This window comes from Lichenostomus cassidix, chromosome W, assembly GCF_008360975.1.
Source record: "Lichenostomus cassidix isolate B80296 chromosome W, HeHo_3.0, whole genome shotgun sequence".
In the NCBI taxonomy this organism is placed as follows: Eukaryota; Metazoa; Chordata; class Aves; order Passeriformes; family Meliphagidae; genus Lichenostomus; species Lichenostomus cassidix.
Window position 1 is genome coordinate 1516841 of NC_139510.1, and position 18870 is coordinate 1535710.

At 39.9% G+C, this 18870-nt stretch overlaps 1 protein-coding gene across 2 annotated transcripts in view; it reads left to right on the top strand.

Moving 5' to 3' along the window:
• The window catches only part of LOC146425292 (hsp90 co-chaperone Cdc37-like 1), a 77620-nt gene extending 59217 nt beyond the window's left edge, over positions 1 to 18403 (top strand). For both annotated transcript variants that reach the window (XM_085041675.1, XM_085041676.1), the window contains exons 2-7: positions 12937 to 13218; positions 13968 to 14058; positions 15362 to 15477; positions 15764 to 15886; positions 16798 to 16956; positions 17732 to 18403. In XM_085041675.1, the coding sequence (XP_084897801.1) occupies positions 12937 to 13218; positions 13968 to 14058; positions 15362 to 15477; positions 15764 to 15886; positions 16798 to 16956; positions 17732 to 17830 (870 nt within the window). In that variant the 3' untranslated portion in view covers positions 17831 to 18403. The remainder of the gene's footprint in view (positions 1 to 12936; positions 13219 to 13967; positions 14059 to 15361; positions 15478 to 15763; positions 15887 to 16797; positions 16957 to 17731) is intronic.
• The last annotated feature ends 467 nt before the right edge of the window (positions 18404 to 18870 follow it).

Sequence of the window (18870 nt, forward strand, 5' to 3'; positions counted from 1 at the left end):
ACTGTTGCCCGAACCGAGGAAACACAAAACAACCGAAGTTATTTTATGCGGTGCTTTATTGAGGACCCTGGGGACCTGGGACTTGCGTCCAAAAGTCAGAGCCCCAACCTGCTACAAAATCACTGAGTATATATATGTTTTCTTTCCAAATTGCTTCATCTCAACGAATTTGATTTCTAGACACATCTACCTGATTTATGATTACATTGTGACTTTGTTTTTCGTTAACTGAACATTCTTTATCATCATTAATCTACTACACCCTATTAGATAAGTCACACACTCCACTTAGCAGATTACTTAAATAAACAAACTGTTCTATAGCTACATTCCTTAGACAAGTCTTTCTACCCTCATCAGTATGCTCTATTGATCCTTTTGATCGCTACTGGCAACTTCGCTACACAACACTGTTTACACTCAGGCCTACTGATCCCTCCAAGCCTTAGCATGACTACTACTAAAGTCTTTATTCGTGGTTTTGCAACAAGTCCCCCCTTTTGAGCATTCTTCAATTTCCAAGTTGCAAGGATGCTCAAATCTCAAAGTCTTTCTTCTCTATATGCTGGAGGAGGTGTGGAAGACGTTGCATTCCTGGTCATTGCATTGATCAGCCTTCGGGTATGTAGGCGCTCCCTTCCAATGGTTCCTAAAATACATTTATAGACTCCAAAGATAATTAGAATCAAAATCAAAAACATTATCGCATACTGAATCACCGATGATATCCATCCAGATACCTGGAGTCCTAAAGAGCTAAACACTTCTCCAATCCAATTATGTTCTGCTTCCCTTTCGAGATCTTTTGTTTTGTCTTCTATTTGTTCTAATTGTGAAATGTCCTTTTCCACATCAATAGTTACATTTGGGATATGGATGCAACAATGATCAATTTTCTGGCTCAAATATCCACACACTCCATGTTCCTTCAATAGGAGCATGTCAAGAGCCATTCTATTTTGTAATGTCATTCTTGTGGTAGCCTGTAACTGAATATTGAAATCTTTAAATCCTTTCTTAGTGGCTGCTGCCAATCTTTCAGTCTGCCCCATTAGTTTGTAGAGCATATCCCTGTTCCGATATGAAGCTACAGGTGCAAACAAGGATTCCAAAGCCCACCCGAATTTAACTCCACTGGTTGGCTCATGCCATTCGTTTTCATCATCCAAGTCTCGTTTAGTCCTAGCTGATTGTCGAGTCAAATTAGACTGTTTCCAAAACGGACATAAGGTCAGAATTCCTAAAGTAATTTGTGTGACAGGCCCATCTATTGGCATATGGGTGGTCCACTTGCCATGCCCCATAACCCAAACTAGGTTTCCTGGACTTCTGATAGTAGTAGATTTACAACTGATGTTTCTCTTCCCATTTTTATCTCCTTGAATTTGGTCTGTAATTGTATGGTTGTATCCTCGACATTCACATCCCCATTTTAGCAAGACTCTTACTGGTACGAGCCCTATTTTATCTTTTGGTGTGTCACATGTGATTACTTGGGTACAATTCCAAATGTCTTTTTGGTCCCTCTTCTCCCGTCTGGTAGTCTGGAGGTTCATTACCTCAGTGTAAGTCTGGTTTTTACTTCCTGTCCATTGTATACACCAATTAACTTGTCCTAAGTAGCTATATGTTTCTAAAAGGCTTGGTCCCCAAATTGTTCCCCATTCATCTTCTAAAGACTGGGTCTGGGTAACATTTTGACAGACTTCTTCCTCTCTAATCTTTTGTTCCTTGAGAGTCACTTTGTTACACGGTTCTGAAACAGGCCCTGAAACAACACACTTATTACCTCTTGATGTTGTCAGCCATGCATAGTATCCTGGCATCTGCCTGCATTGGTGTTCAGTAACCCTCCGGACCAACATACAACCCTCTTTCCAGTCATAGTACTCATTAGGAACCAATCTACAGCTCCAAGTTACATTTACATATGCCTCAGGCAAATCAGTGACGGGAACTATTCCCCATGGAATTGGTTCTCCCGCTGCTCGAGGCAGAGGTAAACAAGCAGTGATTTTAGAAACATTCTGCATTTCTCCAAAGTCTCGAATTAAACCTACAATTAAGTTTTCTTGTTCTGGGTTATGGTGAAAAACCCAGGTTTTATTTCCAATTTCAACATCTCTAATTCTTCTTTTATTTATTCGTGCCCTAGTAAGGGATACCAAAGTCACAGCGTGTGTCCACCATGCATCTTGGGCAATCCAACACCAATATGTCCCTTCATCCTCTGGTTGAACATCCTGTATCACTAAAGTTAACATGCCTCCTAATCGCTTCTCTAATTGGTATTTCCCCCCTTCCTGGACATTTTCTTTCTTAAACCACCATCCGAACTCAGAGAAAACAATTCCACGCTCTGGTTGGCAAACTAAAACTACAGAAGTACCACGGACCGCCTGGTAAATTCCATGGGTAGGTCTTAACCCATCCATTAGATGACTTTTTCCTTGTACTTCTCTCTTCCTGTACCCCATCATAGAACCACAGCTTATCACACAGAGATATAATCCCTCATTTTTCCCTACACGTGCCTGAGTATCATTTAACCATCCAATTCCACTATTGCTTCCTGCCTGCAGGTCACTCTTTCCTTCCGGCCTTTCCCACATTATCTGTCTAGCTAATTTCCACCAAGTAACCGTGAACATGCTGCTACATTCATGTTGGGCTGTGAATGAGCAATTTATTTTTGAGGGTGGACCATCCCACATGTCAACTGATGCTTGGTAAGGTGAGACTTTTATTGCCGAGTTGCTTTGCCATGTCATAACCCCTAGTGCGATTCGTTTATAATCAAAACTCCACCTAATTTTTACCAGACATGTATATATCCCAGCACTTTCCATGCTAACGTTGGTAAGTTGTAATGTGGTATTACCTCTTTGTGTGTCCTTATCCCAAAATGTACTATTGATAACATTAGTGAGTGTTTGCTCTTTTCTCCAATATGTACTTATCTATCTCATCGACTCCAGCTCCCTGGTCATCAGTGATTTCACAAGTCAAGTTTACAGTCATTCCTTCCATTGCTCCGATTACAGGATCTGAAACAGTGACAAGTACATGTTCATCAACGGGTAATATTTTTAGCATAACCAGAAATACAGCAATTACAATTTTCATTTTGCTCGTAAAATCAATCGCGTGGGGGACACGACTTGGGATTCCCACTGAGTTGGCATCTTCTTGACTCGCGTGTAATGTATCCAGGAGTCGATTCCGGCTACTTTGATTGCTGTGAATGTTGTTAGTATCACCTGATACGGGCCGTCCCATGATTCTCTCAGTGGGTCTGTGAACCAGTTCTTCACGTATACTTGGTCTCCTGGTTGAACATCATGCACAGGGTTTTCCAGTGGAAGAGGTCTGTTCCACTGCAGGGCTCCACGCAAGGCACTGAGAACTCTATGCAGAGAAACAACATAATTATATACTGCCTGATCCCCTACCACATGCGGGTCTCCTTTTAAAATAGTTGCATGGTAAGGTTTTCCATATAGTATCTCATAGGGGCTCACGCCTAATCTTTCCCTTGGCTTAATTCTAATTCGGAGGAGAGCAAGTGGCAAAGCCTGAGGCCATTGTAATTTGGCTTCTTGACAGATTTTCTTAATTTGGCCCTTTAAAGTTTGATTCATTCTTTCTACTTGCCCACTAGATTGCAGTCTCCAAGGAGTATGGAGATTCCAAGCAATATCTAACATCCGTGCTACATCCTGCACAATATTAGCAATGAAGTGAGGACCCCTATCTGATGACAACCCCAAAGGTACTCCAAATCTAGGTATTATCTCTTTCAAGAGAGTTTTCACTACTTCTTTTGCCTGATTAGTCCTACACGGAAAGGCCTCTGGCCACCCTGAAAAGGTACACACATACACCAGGATATATTTATACCCTTGTGCTTTGGGTAATTCTGAAAAATCCACCTGCCAATAATCTCCCGGTTCTGGTCCTACTTGTAATTTTCCCATCTGAATCTGTTTCCTGACAATAGGAGTATTCTTTAAACAAACTGGGCACATTGCATTCACCCGTTTTGCCAACGTTAACATCTGATTGGAAATTATTTCATTCTTCAAAAATTGTACCAATGCTTCTGCTCCCCAATGACTTTTGTTATGTTCAGCTATGAGGATGGCCTTCATTATCTGTATGGGAACAACTACTTGTCCTGTATTGGTTATGTACCATCCTGTTGCTCCTTTCCGAGCTTTCAATAACATGGCTAGTTTCTCATCATCCTGTGAATACTTTGGAGCTTGTTGCATATAAGGTGTAACGGGGTTTACCTTAGTTGGTATGAGAGCCATCTGAGTCCATACTTGACGAGCTGCCTGCTTTGCAGTTACATCTGCTAAATGATTACCTTGGTAGATTTTTCCTTCTTCATTCCGATGTCCGCGGACATGCATAACGGCCACTCGCTCTGGTCGGTGTACAGCATCCAACAATGCTAACACTTCTGTGCGATGTTTTATTACAGCCCCTTGGGAATTAAGAAGTCCTCTTTCTTTCCATAGTGCTCCGTGAACATGCACCACACCAAAGGCATACTTGGAATCAGTCCAAATATTTACCGTTTTCCCAGTGCTCAATATCAAGGCTCGAGTGAGTCCAATGATCTCAGCCTTTTGGGCTGACGTACCTGGTGGCAGGGCTTGTGCCTCCACAACTCGAGTAACTGTAACCACTGAATATCCCACATACCTGGTACCGTTTTCCATAAAACTGGAACCATCGGTAAATAATTCCCAGTCTGGAGCATCCAGGGGTTCATCCTTCAAATCCGGTCGGCTAGAATAAACTTGTTCAATCACTTCCACACAGTCATGGGAGAGCTCATGTTCTTCCATCTCACTGTGGAGGAACTCTGCTGGATTAATATGATTAGTCGTTTGGAGTTCTATGTCATCTTGTTCTCTTAGAATAGCTTGATACTGCAGCATTCTACTGGAAGATAGCCAATGACCCCCCTTTTGCTCCAAGACAGCTAGTACCATGTGGGGAACATACACCGTCATTCTTTTTCCCATGGTAAGTTTCCTGGCTTCCTGAATGAGAAGTACCGTAGCCGCAACGGCCCACAAGCAAGACGGCCAACCGGTACTTACAGTGTCCAGTTGTTTGGAGAAATATCCCACAGGCCTCTTCCAGGATCCCAACTTCTGGGTTAGAACTCCCAATGCTAGTTTCTGCCTTTCATTCACATATAATTGAAAGTCTTTGTTTAAATCTGGCAACCCCAAGGCCGGGGCTTCTTTTAATGCTTGTTTCAAATCCTGGAACGCCTTCTCCCTGTTTGTATTCCATTTCAATTGGGATTCTTTTAGAGCCTCATATAGGGGTTTTGCTATCAGGCCGAAATTCGGAATCCATAGCCTGCACCATCCAACCATTCCCAGAAAGGATCTTAACTCCTGGTGATTTCTAGGGAGTGGAATGGAGCATATAGCTTCAATTCTATTAACCCCCAAACGTCTGAGGCCTTGTGTTAGCTCACATCCTAGGTACAGGACACTTTCTCTGACCAGTTGTACTTTTTCCTTGGATACCTTGTATCCTGCTTGCCCCAACATATTCAATAATGCAACAGTTAATCAGAGGCATACCTTCTTGTCTTCTGTGGCCAAAAGAATATCATCTACATACTGCAATACTACATAAGAATATGGAGATTCTCTCACCTGAGTCATTTTCCATTCTTCTAATTCCTTTGCCAATTGATTACCAAAGATGGTAGGGCTGTTTTTGAATCCTTGAGGCAGTCTGGTCCAGGTGAGCTGTTTCTTCCTTCCTGTCATTGGTTCTTCCCATTCAAAGGCAAAATACTTCATGCTCTCTATTGCCAGTGGGATGCAGAAGAAGGCATCCTTTAAATCAATCACAGTGAACCATTTAAATCGTTCCGATACAGATGTTAACAATGTGTAAGGGTTGGCAACCACCGGGTGAATGTCTTTAACTATCTCGTTTATAGCCCTTAAATCTTGAACTAATCTATACTTACCATTTGGTTTCTTCACTGGGAATATAGGAGTATTATACTCTGATTCACATTCCTTTAATAATCCTTGCACTGTAAACTGTGCTATCAGCGGAGCTACTCCCTGCCGAGCCTCTGCTTTAATGGGATACTGTTTTATCCTAACCGGTTTAGCTCCTTCTTTTAGCTCAACTACCACCGGCTGGGCAACCTTTGATTTTCCCGGAGTTCCCGCCTCCCAAACCCAGGGTACCACTGCATGTTCAATCTCTGTTGGGATCGGTGCCGGGTCCATTTCCTTTATCGCAAATATTTTCCCGATTTCTTCATCCGGAATTTCCAATTTAACTCGACCCTGTTCAAATATAATTTTAGCATTTAATAGAGACAGCAAATCCCATCCAAACAGAGGCTGAGGGCAGTTTGGCATATACAAAAACTGATGATCCAGTTCCTTTCCTCCGAATTTTAAATTAAGGGGTTGTAGAAAAGGCCTTTCCTCCAATTGTCCTGTAGCTCCTATTATCTGTATAGTTGTGTCACTTATGGGTCCCAACCGTTTATTTAAAACTGAGTGAGTAGCCCCTGTATCAACCATAAATTCCTGCCCCTGTCCGCCTATTTCTATTATCACCTTCAGATCCCGGTCTAGTCTGTTTTGATTCTTATAGTTTCCTAACATCATTGCCTGTGCTTGTGTCTGGGCGCCATCTACCGGCGGTACGGGGAAACCTCCCATCAACCCTACATTACTCATCCCAATCCCATTTCGTACAGGACATTCATTCTACCAGTGTCCGAATTGACGACAAAATGCACACTGATTAGGACCCAACTGTTCCTGTCTACCCTGGCTCATCCCTGCGACTAAAAATCCTCCTCTCCCCCGAGCGAATCCTCCCCTTCCCTGTCCAATTCCCCTTCCTCCCCTTCCCCGGCCCCTTAACCCCCCCCGAACCGCAGACTGTTGAATTACTGCAAGAATTCCGGCTTGTTGTCGTTTAGCCGTTTCCTTTTCTCTATTATTATAAACTTTCCAAGCTACCTCCAACAGCTTATCTAAGCGTCGTGTGTCTTCCCCTTCTAATTTCTGCAACTTTTTCCTAATATCCTCTTGTGACTGTCCCATAAACAACAATGCCAATTGTAACTGACCTTCTTCCTTCTCCACATCCAAACTAGTGAAACGCCGTGCTGCCTCTTTAAGTCTCTCTAAAAATGCTGAAGGGGATTCATTCTTTTCTTGTTTTATTGAGTATAGCTTAGACCAATTTAGGGTTTTAGGCATCCCAGTCCGGACGCCTTCAATCAATAATTCCTGATACCTTTTTAACCTCTGTAAACCTTCTAACTCATTCGGATCCCACTCTGGATCATCCCCAGGGACCAACTGATCTATTGTTTCCCCCATTATCAATCGTAACCGGAGTTGTTCCCTAGCTCGTTCTTTGGTTGCTCGTAAGACCATCTCTTTTTCTGTAGAATCCATTAATGTATCTAATAACACTTGTAAATCATTCCAATCCGGATTCTGAGTTTTAATTATCATCTTCACCACCCTGGCCACCCATTCTGGGTCCTCCCGATAACTCCCAGCTGATTGTTTCCAAATCACCAAATCCCCTGGAGAAAAAGGTACTTTGATAATAACTTTCTCACCACGGGGGCCCATGGCTTCCCTTAAGGGGGCTATCATTCGGGGTTCCTCTTGATTCCGCCTTCCCTGTCTAGTCCGTGCCGCTATGGGGGTTCTTTGTATGCTTCGGGAGCTTGGGGAAGGAGTTTGGGGACGGAGGGTGACTGAGGTATGACTTACTCCAAGTCCTTCCGGGGATTGTATATTAATTTCCTCATTAGTCTCATCCTCATCAGTATCAGTATCATCTATGTCTCCCTCCCTACTTCTGCACGGCGGAGCAGAGGGAACAGGACAAGGGGGGGCAACCATTAAAGATAAATCTTCACCTTGACTAGAAAACCGTACTGCACATTTCACACAGGTTTCACGCGCTTTGCACCCAATACATTCATTTTCATCAGTCCCCGCTTGCAACAATAGCATACCACACTCCTTTTGCCATTCTGTTTTAGACCCCAAATAACGGAACAAATCCAAATAAGGTACCTCATCCCATTTCTCATTATCCCTTAGATAATACATCAATGAATTAATTATGTTCTCATCAACAGTACCATTGACAGGCCATTCCGGTCCACCCTCAGAAGCATAGAGAGGCCACACATGATTACAAAAATCTATCATTTTTCCTTTGCTTAAGTCTTGGTAAAACCCAGCACTTTTCCATCTTCCCAGCAAGCATCCTAATGGGGTGTTCCCCGGTACTTTACCATTAGCTTGCACCAATGCTTTAAAGGTTTTAAAAGGCATCATAGCAAAACAGAAAGTAACATGCAGAGAATAACAGGTAACATGCAGAGAATACAGATATCAACAGCACCAAGTATAGAAAGAGGACAGCAACCAAACCAACCAACTTGCCACTTCTCGTCGCCGCGAGGGGCAAGTGCTGAACCTGCGTAGCTTTCGCTTCGTCTTATGGTCAGCGCCTAGGCATCCCCAAGACGTCTATAACCCAACCCTGCGAGGTTCGCCACCTCGTCTTATGGGCAGGTACCCAATATTAAACAAATAAAGCACCTTACGGGCTTACCTCCTGCAGTTGTCTGACAGGCGCGGGGGTCGGGCACGAACCGATGACTCCCCGAGAATCACCCAGTGCCGGCGTGGAGTAGATCAGGACGTGAGCCGCCCCAGCCACCTTCGGAGTCCTGCCGCGGTCGCCAGAAAACTGTTGCCCGAACCGAGGAAACACAAAACAACCGAAGTTATTTTATGCGGTGCTTTATTGAGGGCCCTGGGGACCTGAGGACTAATGTCCAAAGTCAGAGCCCCAACCTGCTACAAAATCACTGAGTATATATATGTTTTCTTTCCAAATTGCTTCATCTCAACGAATTTGATTTCTAGACACATCTACCTGATTTATGATTACATTGTGACTTTGTTTTTCGTTAACTGAACATTCTTTATCATCATTAATCTACTACACCCTATTAAATAAGTCACACACTCCACTTAGCAGATTACTTAAATAAACAAACTGTTCTATAGCTACATTCCTTAGACAAGTCTTTCTACCCTCATCAGTATGCTCTATTGATCCTTTTGATCGCTACTGGCAACTTCGCTACACAACACTGTTTACACTCAGGCCTACTGATCCCTCCAAGCCTTAGCATGACTACTACTAAAGTCTTTATTCATGGTTTTGCAACACCACTGGTGTGCAGGTCTGGTTCCAGGTCCCGGATGGGATCGCTCTTGAGATCCTGTCTGCCAGAACACACTTGTTTAATGGTTACCAGGCAATCATGATAAAAAGGTCTCTGGGCTTCTTCTGAAGCCTGGAGAAACATGGCTGGGTTTAAAGTAGTGGTTACTTTAAGCTCAGCATTGTCCTGCTCCAATTGAGCAACCTGGTCCAATGTTTTCTTTTTTGTTCCAAAGCCATCTATTACCATGTGGGGTACATATCAGCCTTTGTGCTTCTCTGCAGCTACCACCACTCTGAGGTCTTTGGGTCATTCTTCACTTGTATTGTCCAGTTGTTTGGACAGGCTGCTTCCATGACCCCAAACACTGTCCAGTACTCCTAGTGCCAGGTGCATCCTTTCATGCACATAACTCAAAAGGTTTGGTGAAGTGTGAGAGTCCCAATGCAGGGGTTGTTATTAAGGTTATTTCAGGGCTTTCCAGGCCCTCTGACTCTCAGGAGTCCATACCAAGTATTTTCGGTGGAGGACCATACAAGTGTTTTGCCAGTACCCCATAATTGGCAATCCAAAACCAACACCATCCAGCCATACCTAAGGCAGCTTGTAGTCCTTGGCTCCAGAGTCTGGCAAACAGTTTCTTTTCAGCTGCTTCCCAAGCTTCTTTTTTCTGCAAGATTTCAAAACTAGAATATATTACAGCTTCTTTGCCTATTTGTGGCATTTTCTTCAACACTTTGTATCTAGATTGTCCTAAGAAATGTAACAGACATACAGTAGTATTGATGCACTTACTTACTTTCAGTCTTGAATGTTGGCAGAATGCTTTCCAATTTTTTTTTTAAACTTTTTTTTATTATCACAATTCGTGTTAGCTGTGCCTTCCACCCAGTGTTTGGATTCCCCCAGTGAAAAGTAAACAATTTTTAAATTATCTGAGTCAAGAGGCATTACAGAAAAAGGCATCTTTAAGATCGAACACCATGAACCATTTGTATTCCCTTTTATGTGCTGTCAAGAGTGTGTGCAGATTAGCTACTACTGGATGAATATCAGGTACTTTCTATTAATGGCCCTTAAATCTTGTACTAATCTATAACTGGTAATATTGGTGTGTTATACTCTGATTCATATTCTTCCAATAACCCATATGCTAAAAATTTTTTATAAGTTTTTCCAACTTTTTCCTTGCCTCACACTTAATATGATATTGTTTTTGCTTTACCGGTCTGGCTTCAGGTTTGAGAGTAATCCTCACCGGTCTTGCCACTTCTGATCATCCAGGCATCTCAGTTGCCCATACCAACAGGGTTACAGCATTCTCTGCCTCCTCTGGGATTTCTTCCAACTTTTCCTGTAACATCAAATCTTTGCCTTGACAGCTTTTGATTCTGCTGTTTGAATTTGTATTTCTCCATCCCAGAAAGTTATTTGAACATCCAATTTTTCCAATGAATCTCCCCAACAAGGGGATTGGGTATTCAGGCATATACAAATTGGTGTTTCCTCCAGTGTTTTATTAATTTAAATAGTAATAGTTGTAAAAAATGGCCTGTTCTCTTTCTCGTTTGTTGCACCCACAGCGCTTACAGATTCTGAGCCAAGTTTTCCTCTGCATGTATTTAGTACTGAATAAGTTGTTCCTGTATGAATTTTAAAAATTTACCTTTTCACTCCCAGCAATAATGTGACCAGGGGATCAGATGAGGATGATTCCCCTGGTTCCTTCAGGGGAGTTCTTCATTTTCACTTAAGGTCTAGAGCTTGATGGCTTGAAGAGCCTGGTTTAGGTTCTTTGTTCAATTTCCTCTGGCTCGGGGACACTCCCTTTTCCAATGTCCCCTTTCTTTACAAATTGCCAAATACACTTCAGCTAATGACTATCACAACAGAAATTGCAAAATATACGTCAGCCACTAATTATCACAATACAAATTGCTGGATATACTTCAGCCACTAATTAATACAAATTACCAAAGTATACTTTAACCAACAATTATTATAATATTCAACCAATTGTTTCTGAGTGGGGGGGTGGGGTCCTGAGTCTTAATTATGGTTTCAAATACTTTAGCAAATCTATCCAAATCTTCCCTATAAACTTCTGCCACCTTTCTCCGAGACATTAAATTCCTTATTAAAAACAGGATTACTGGACCATAATTCCTGACTGCCTGCCGGAGGGGAGCCATCAGAACTTCCCCAACCTCTCCCCCAATCTCTCTTTGCTGCCTTCTAGTGCGTCCTGCAATCGGACCAAAATCCTCTGATCCCCTACAGTGTTCTTTCCATTCCAGTCCACTTTCCCACGACCTGCTCATGCATTTAATTGTATTCTCTGGTGATTCATCATTCACGTCCCCCCCAATTCTTCTCCACAGAGCAACCATTAGCTCTAAATCCTCCTCCTCTCGCCTGCACTTTAAGCACCTCTGTCCTATGCTGCACAGAAAACAACACCTCTTTCAACCCTTTGTCTTTCTTTTCCTTATCAAGTGCATAAGGAACTTCATCCTACTTATTTTTCCTTCTACAAAGCAACATTAATTGCAATATGGTATTATACCGTAAGGTTTAATCCTTAGGTCACTTCTCTCAATTTTCCAGTGTGTAAAGTGGCCACCATTGATTACAAAATTTTATAAGTTTTTTATGCATGAGGGGATCATCTCTAATTTGTTTCCAAAGTTTCAAGACACATCCCAGTGGTGACACCTGTGATACCCCTTTTGAGGTTGTTTCCCATTATAACCAATTACCTTTTAGGAGCTCCTTAGAAGGGACTCTAACCCTTCCCTTTTCCCACCTTAGGTACCTTTAAACCAAACCCTGCATAGCTTTTGCTGTGCCTTACAGGCAGGTTAACAGTTAACACCTTTAAAGTAAAGAATGCCTTTATCTTACCAGGGGTCTTACTCCTATTTCCTTTGGACAGGGGATCGAAGGTTCTCCCCAAGAATCCCTTGGTGCTGGCTGGAGGTCCTGCGATCCCTCGGATAAGTTGAAATTCAGGAGTGTGTGCCACCTGAGTTGCCAAAAATGTTACCAAAAATTTGGTAAAATGAAAAAACTCCTTAATACCAAGGTAGCATTAAGAAGCAGGCATTCTTTATTTGGCTGGATACATGAGGGGATAGCTCCTCCTAAAACTGTGCATGCTGAGTACAGGGAAGTTTCTGTTTATATACTGTATTATACATACATATTCATTGATTGTCCCAGATTAAGCATACATATGATAATCATTTCCCCAAAATCATTAACATATTTCCTCTCCCCTTTACACATGTTCTTCTGTCCTGGGGGTCTCTCTGGTGGTCCCTGGTGGTCAGGGACCCCAATGTTCCAGTCGACCTGGTTGAGTTGGCAGGGCACTGGGGCTGGTGAACTTCTAGTTCTCCTTCTTACACAATGGACATCGTGCACTTCCATAGACCAGTGGTTTTGGTAGAACAAGCATTGTGTTAGCTTACCAGGTGTAGACGTTTTATCATCTGGTAACATTATATTTTGTCAGTTGTGAATATAATATTGCTTTTAAGATGCCTTCCATCTCAGTGTTCTATTTGGGAGTCAAAGCCTTCTATTTCTATACGCTTCATAAATTCTATCAGTTTTCCTTCCCTAAACAGCATGTTTTGTTTTTCACACAGACCTATGACCAAGGGATTGAATTAATCTGTCAAAAACAAGAAGAGTTTGTGAAAAGCTCCATAGAATCCAAATGGAGTCTAGCAGAAGCCCAGCAGAAACTTGGTAGTTTAGCACTGCATAATTCAGAATCTGTGGATCAGGAATATGCCAAAGCACAGACTGAAGCTTCAGAACTGCGACAGAAGGAAGAAGAATGGAGGAGAAAAGAAGAAGCCCTAATAGAGAGGGAAAGACAGAATCTATGGAATACAGATTCTTTTAGTAAGGAAGTATTTAATAAGGTACGACATATAAATGTGTATGAACACAATTATAAGCCTTTTATATTTCATTTATTTCTCATCTTGAGTGTTTTCTATATCTAGTGTAGTGCTTATTGTAATGTGTCGAATGTTTTTCTTTCTTTTTTTCCCTTTTAAAAGGGACATGTTGCACTGATATCACAAATGTGTGTGACACTTCTCCTTTAATTGGGAATCAGAAGTTTTATTTGTCCCTTATAGCAACTGTTGCCAAAACCAAGGATGAGCAATTGTTCTTCACATGAAATTTGCTTCTTTGTTATGCCAAATTCTCACATTTGAAACACGCACAGTTGACCTCTAAGAACATGAATCTTAATAAATATTATTTAGCACAAACTGTCTTCATAGTAAGTTCCAGTTTTGTTTTCAGCATTTAATTTGAATATGAACTATTAAAGCATCATTTTTCAGAATTCCACTGAGTTAGCTTCATCGGGGCTAGATGGTATAGATGTTTCTCATCATTTATAGATCAGGAAGTTCCTACCAGTGTGTAGAACTTTGAGATAGATTATTGCTTAGAAGAAGAATATGATAAGTCCATTTTCACCCTATTATTAATTAGACAAGCTATGTTTTGGTAAATAACCTTCATAGATAAAGTGTGGGCTACATATGTGTTTGCTGGGCTATGCTTAAAACTAGAACATTGCACTTTAGATAGCAATGAATAGTTCAAAAAGGTGTATGTGGAGATTCTATGATATTTTTTTCCTCATCTTTAGAGTTTTATTAGTCAATATAAAAGAAAAGAAGTAGATGAAGATATATCTAAATCATTTATACAGAAGCATGAACAAAAGATTAGATACTTTGGTAAGTATGTTGCTTCCAACATTTTGCAGTTTAACCTCCTGTAAAATTTGTGTAGGTCTATTTATTATTATTATTATTCAAACTGGGTGTTAAAAAATGAAACATCTGTCAAGTAATGTATCTAGATTCTTGTTTCTCAGGACAGGAGATGTAGCATTGTAACAAATAACCATTTCAAAGTAAAGGAAACTAAATCACAGAAGTCTTTTGGTTCCTATGATCTATGAAAACTTGCGTCAATATAGAACTGAAAAAAATTTTCAAGTGATGAAAATTAAAATTCTAGCAACTTTTTTTGCTGTTCCATGGGAAATGATAGGGACATTAGTGGAGATGCAATTCCTGCATGTAAAAGTACCTGGGATTGTTTGTACCTGCCTCCTATAAGTAGCTGGAGTTTTACTGTCTCATAATCCATGAGGGGGATGAATGATAAAAGGTAAATATCTGCAAAACAGCTGTTAAGACTATGTAGAGATGCAACCACTTTTAATTTTAAATTTTAATTTTATTTATATGAGTGAAAGAAGGGTAAAACTTTGTATCTAGTACTGGCAAGCAGTGAAAAATCACTAATGTATATTTTAGGGCAACTAACTCATGTGAAGGACAGTGGGGGGGGAAGGTGATCTCACTTCTTGAATTTTGAATTCTGACTTTCAACCTGCAGCTCTTTCCATTAAGGTAGTTTCATGCTACTTACTACAATTCAGTCTTCTAGTTAACTTTCAACCACTGAGTTGGGTCTCCTGTTTTGACATTAATGCTTGAACTTGGTTATAAAAATAGCTTTGTATTTCCTAAAACCTAGCAAACCATGTCAGAAGCATATTAATTTTAGACTATGATTATGCTTTCATTTCTATTTGTCTTACTTGCAAGCACTTTAAGAACTTTTCTGTCAAAATCACCGAGTATAAATCCATCAACTTAGTTATGCTATCAAATTCTTAACAAATATGTATAGATACTACTTTGTTACAGTGTGTGAAAACCACTTACAATTAACTTGTTTTTAACACTGCCAGAGACGCTAAAATATAGTTAGTTGCTACTGTTAAGGTCTTATTGTATTTTTACAGTTTGAGCATACCTTATTGGCAATGCTCTTTCAGCATTGTGTGGTGTTTTAAAAACAACAAAAAATTTGAGTTCAGTTTGATTAGCATGCAGCTCTTCTGAGGTAACAATGAAGCGTGAAGGAGATTGTAGTAGTATGTAAATTTCAATAATGTCCTCACTGCATTAAATAATTGAAATATTGAATGTATGAATTCATGTGTGGCTTTTTTTTTTTAATTAGGTATGCTGGGCAGATGGGATGACAGTCAAAGATTTTTGTCTGACCACCCATATCTTGTATGTGAAGAAACAGCTAAATATCTCATCTTATGGTGTTTTCATCTAGAAGCTGAACAGGTACTAGGAAGAACTTTAAACTGCTTAAAAGTATACAGTTTCCAACTTACACTACAGAAAAGCTATCCAGATTGATGAGCCAATTTAATCACTCTTCTCTGTGTCTTCCCATAATGAAGGAAGCCTCAAAACCACATTGCTACATTAGATCTGGTCTCAGCTAATTCTTTGCCTCTGTCAGCATCAGTTCTTTTCTCTTTAGGAATCAAATGCAAAGATGTTGCTGAACTTTGGTTAGAGCTATACTTTTAAAGATATTTTCTGTAATTATGTACTTTCTCTTCAGAAAAGAGCTCTTATGGAACAAATAGCACACCAAGCACTTGTGATGCAGTTTATTATAGAAATGGCCAGAAACTGTAATGTGGATCCAAGAGGCTGTTTTCGTCTATTCTTCCAAAAAGCCAAAGTAAGTCAGAACTTGTATATCACTGAGAAAAACTCTTGATACCCTTACAAGGGATCAGTATTCTGAAGGAGGTTGGAGGTTAAATGTTACTGACTGAATCAAGCTTATAGGGAAGTGGTGTTTTGTTGGCAGTTCATTCTAGGATGAATGTTTTGTGTAATTCTGTTCTTGAAAATGGAAGTTCCATGGATTCTTGTTAGGCCAGAGGGAAAGCAGAACATAGCGTGGGAACCACAGGAGTGTGGAATAATGAAGTGCCACCTAAATTACTTTGGCAAATGTGAATGTGTCTAAGGACTGAGTGTCCTATTTTGCTTGTCATAATGCTTCTCTATGCAGTTCATGGCAGGGCCCAATTTGGAATCTGTTTCTCTTCAGTCAGTGATAGTTAGCTCTGAAATGCTGAGAGAGGGAGAGATGTGAGAAGACTGAAGCTGCGGTTTGATTCAGGTTCTATATTAAGTTATACAAGACTGAAGAATCAAGTCATGCTGATCTTAATGCTGCCCTAAGGACTTGACACCCACTTTGATTCATGCTTTGCTTTTGAAGTGAGCGCTGCCAGGAGTACCTTTTCTCTTAAAGGTATTGGCTTCTGAGGTAGAATAAAGGAAGGGTTAAAATTATATTTGTTTTGTTCTTGCATGTTCTCAGATGAAGGAATAACTCAGTTCCTATACTTATCAAATGCCCAAGTCTCTCTTTAAAACGATGCAAACAAACAAAAAACATCCTACCTGAATCTTCTTTTTAAGCTGACTGGTGCTAATATTGTTATTGACTTGTCCAAACCATTATCCTTCAATGAGTATAATATGCATTACTGCAGGATGTCTTTTTAGCAGTATGTATGCTTACAACTAGAAGTAAATCTGGCTAAGATGAAAAATATTTCATTCCTCTCTTTACAGGCAGGGGAAGAAGGCTATTTGGAAGCTTTTAAAACTGAGCTTGAAGCATTCAAATCAAGAGTGAGAATCTGTTCACAGTCTCAAGGCTTTCAAGCTATGTCAGTAGAGAATTCCAGTGTCTATACTGGTATTGTAGAAGGACTGGAGTCTTTGTCACAGGTAGACTTTTTATTTCCAAAAATTAATACAAAAACTCTATTAGGAATAAATTTTTGCGATACTCTTGAGAAGATGTACTTTATGATATCTAGGTCTCTATACTTGGAGCACTGTTAGTTCTAGCGTGGACTATCATCAATATGGGAGAGAGTTTGTTATTGAAAGCTATTACAATTTATAGTGTCAAAAGGCATACGTTAGTTCAGTGCCCTTGAATAATTGTGCTAAATAGAAAACTGCATCATTAACCTCTTCAGGTACTAGAATTAAATATACTTTGTATCACAGGAAGTGAAATGAGCTTTCAACTGCAAATTACTAATCCCATTACTGGAAATACACAGGTAATCAAATCTAAGGAAAATTTACACATTTATTTTGCCCTTGTTTTTATCTTTATCTTGGAACACTGTGGTGTTTGGTTTCAGTGTTAGTGATGATCCCATCTTGGGCTGAAAAGAAAATTTTAAAGGCTTTTAAAAGCTGGATGTTGGGGAAGGAGACACAATTTTAGAGTACTTTGAAATAAATTTGCTCAAGGTATCTGTTTGGTAAGATCTGGTAACTGAACCCTAAGAAAATGCACAATAAGGTATGCTAGCTAAATGTAAAGAAGCTTCTGATATTCACATTATGATAATGCTGTCTAGGGTTTTATTTAAGAAATTATATTTTATTACAAAATTATCTCAACACAGACAAAATAGCTTGACCTAATTCTCTGTAAGTGTATGTATGTATTGAGATTAAGCTTTCAATTCTTCATTTGTTGCAGAATGCAAATGATCTACAAGGTTGCATAAACAGAAGTGTCTGCAATTTAAATTCAATGCTACAAAAAGATGAAGAACCCAAAATGATGGATGCAGTATAGCACTGTTAAGACTGAGGCAAATTACTCATTTTTTATTACAAAGAAAAGAATGTGGCTATTTTCTTGATACATTTTTATGAGTATTGCACTTTATTTTTGGTGCTTTGAGCATGGAGGGGATTTGGAGGGAGAGTAATCCAGAAATGCTTGTAATAATGTTTGAAAGTGTGCTGCTAGGTTTTTGGTTGTCTATGAAGAAGGGTTCTCATTGCCATATGTGAAACTGGATGTGTTTTATGCTACTAAATTTGCCTTTCATGATTTTAGGAATTAAAGTATGAAAAACAAACTGCACAAATACAATGTTTACAATAAGTGATAGATTTCCAGTAGAAACTGCTATTGTTATTAGATATGGCTATGTCTTATTCTGTGAATATTGGAAATCACTATTATATTTCTGCTATATTCCTGGTATAGCTCTTCATTCTGCTTTATCATTAATAGCAATAAATTGGTATGACATCAGTACTGCAGATCTGGATGGCATTAATGAAAACACTGTCTGTCTACTTCTTCTAAGAGGTTTTAAATGTTACATTTTGCCTTCATAAAAACATTGTTTGGTGTTCCCCCCCAACTAACAATTGCTTACATATGATATTTGGGTTCTATGGTCACTGAGAAACTTTTCTTTTTATGGCTTTTTTAGTTTAAATTCACTAAATTTTTTAAACTATTTTTTTAAAGCTAGACCTGTAATAGAGTGGAAAACATTTGATAAAGAGAACAAAAGAGGACCTTCAGGTACAGTGGGTGGGATGAGACTCTACTTTCAACAAAAAGCTTGATTACAGTCAGGAGCCAAGCACTTGTAAGTCAGGTTTTGGCAGGTATTTCATACACTGCTAAACTAAAGTTCTTTTTATTAAGTGAATGTTTTCTGAAATTACCAAGTACTGAGAAATACGAAGATCTTTAAAAACTTCCCATTTTAGAATCGTAGGTCCAAAAGCTATCCCCAGAACAAGTCGGGCGTCAGAGCCTCTGCAATCCAAAATTTCTACCAAACTTTTCAAACTTGCTGCTTCTATAGCAAC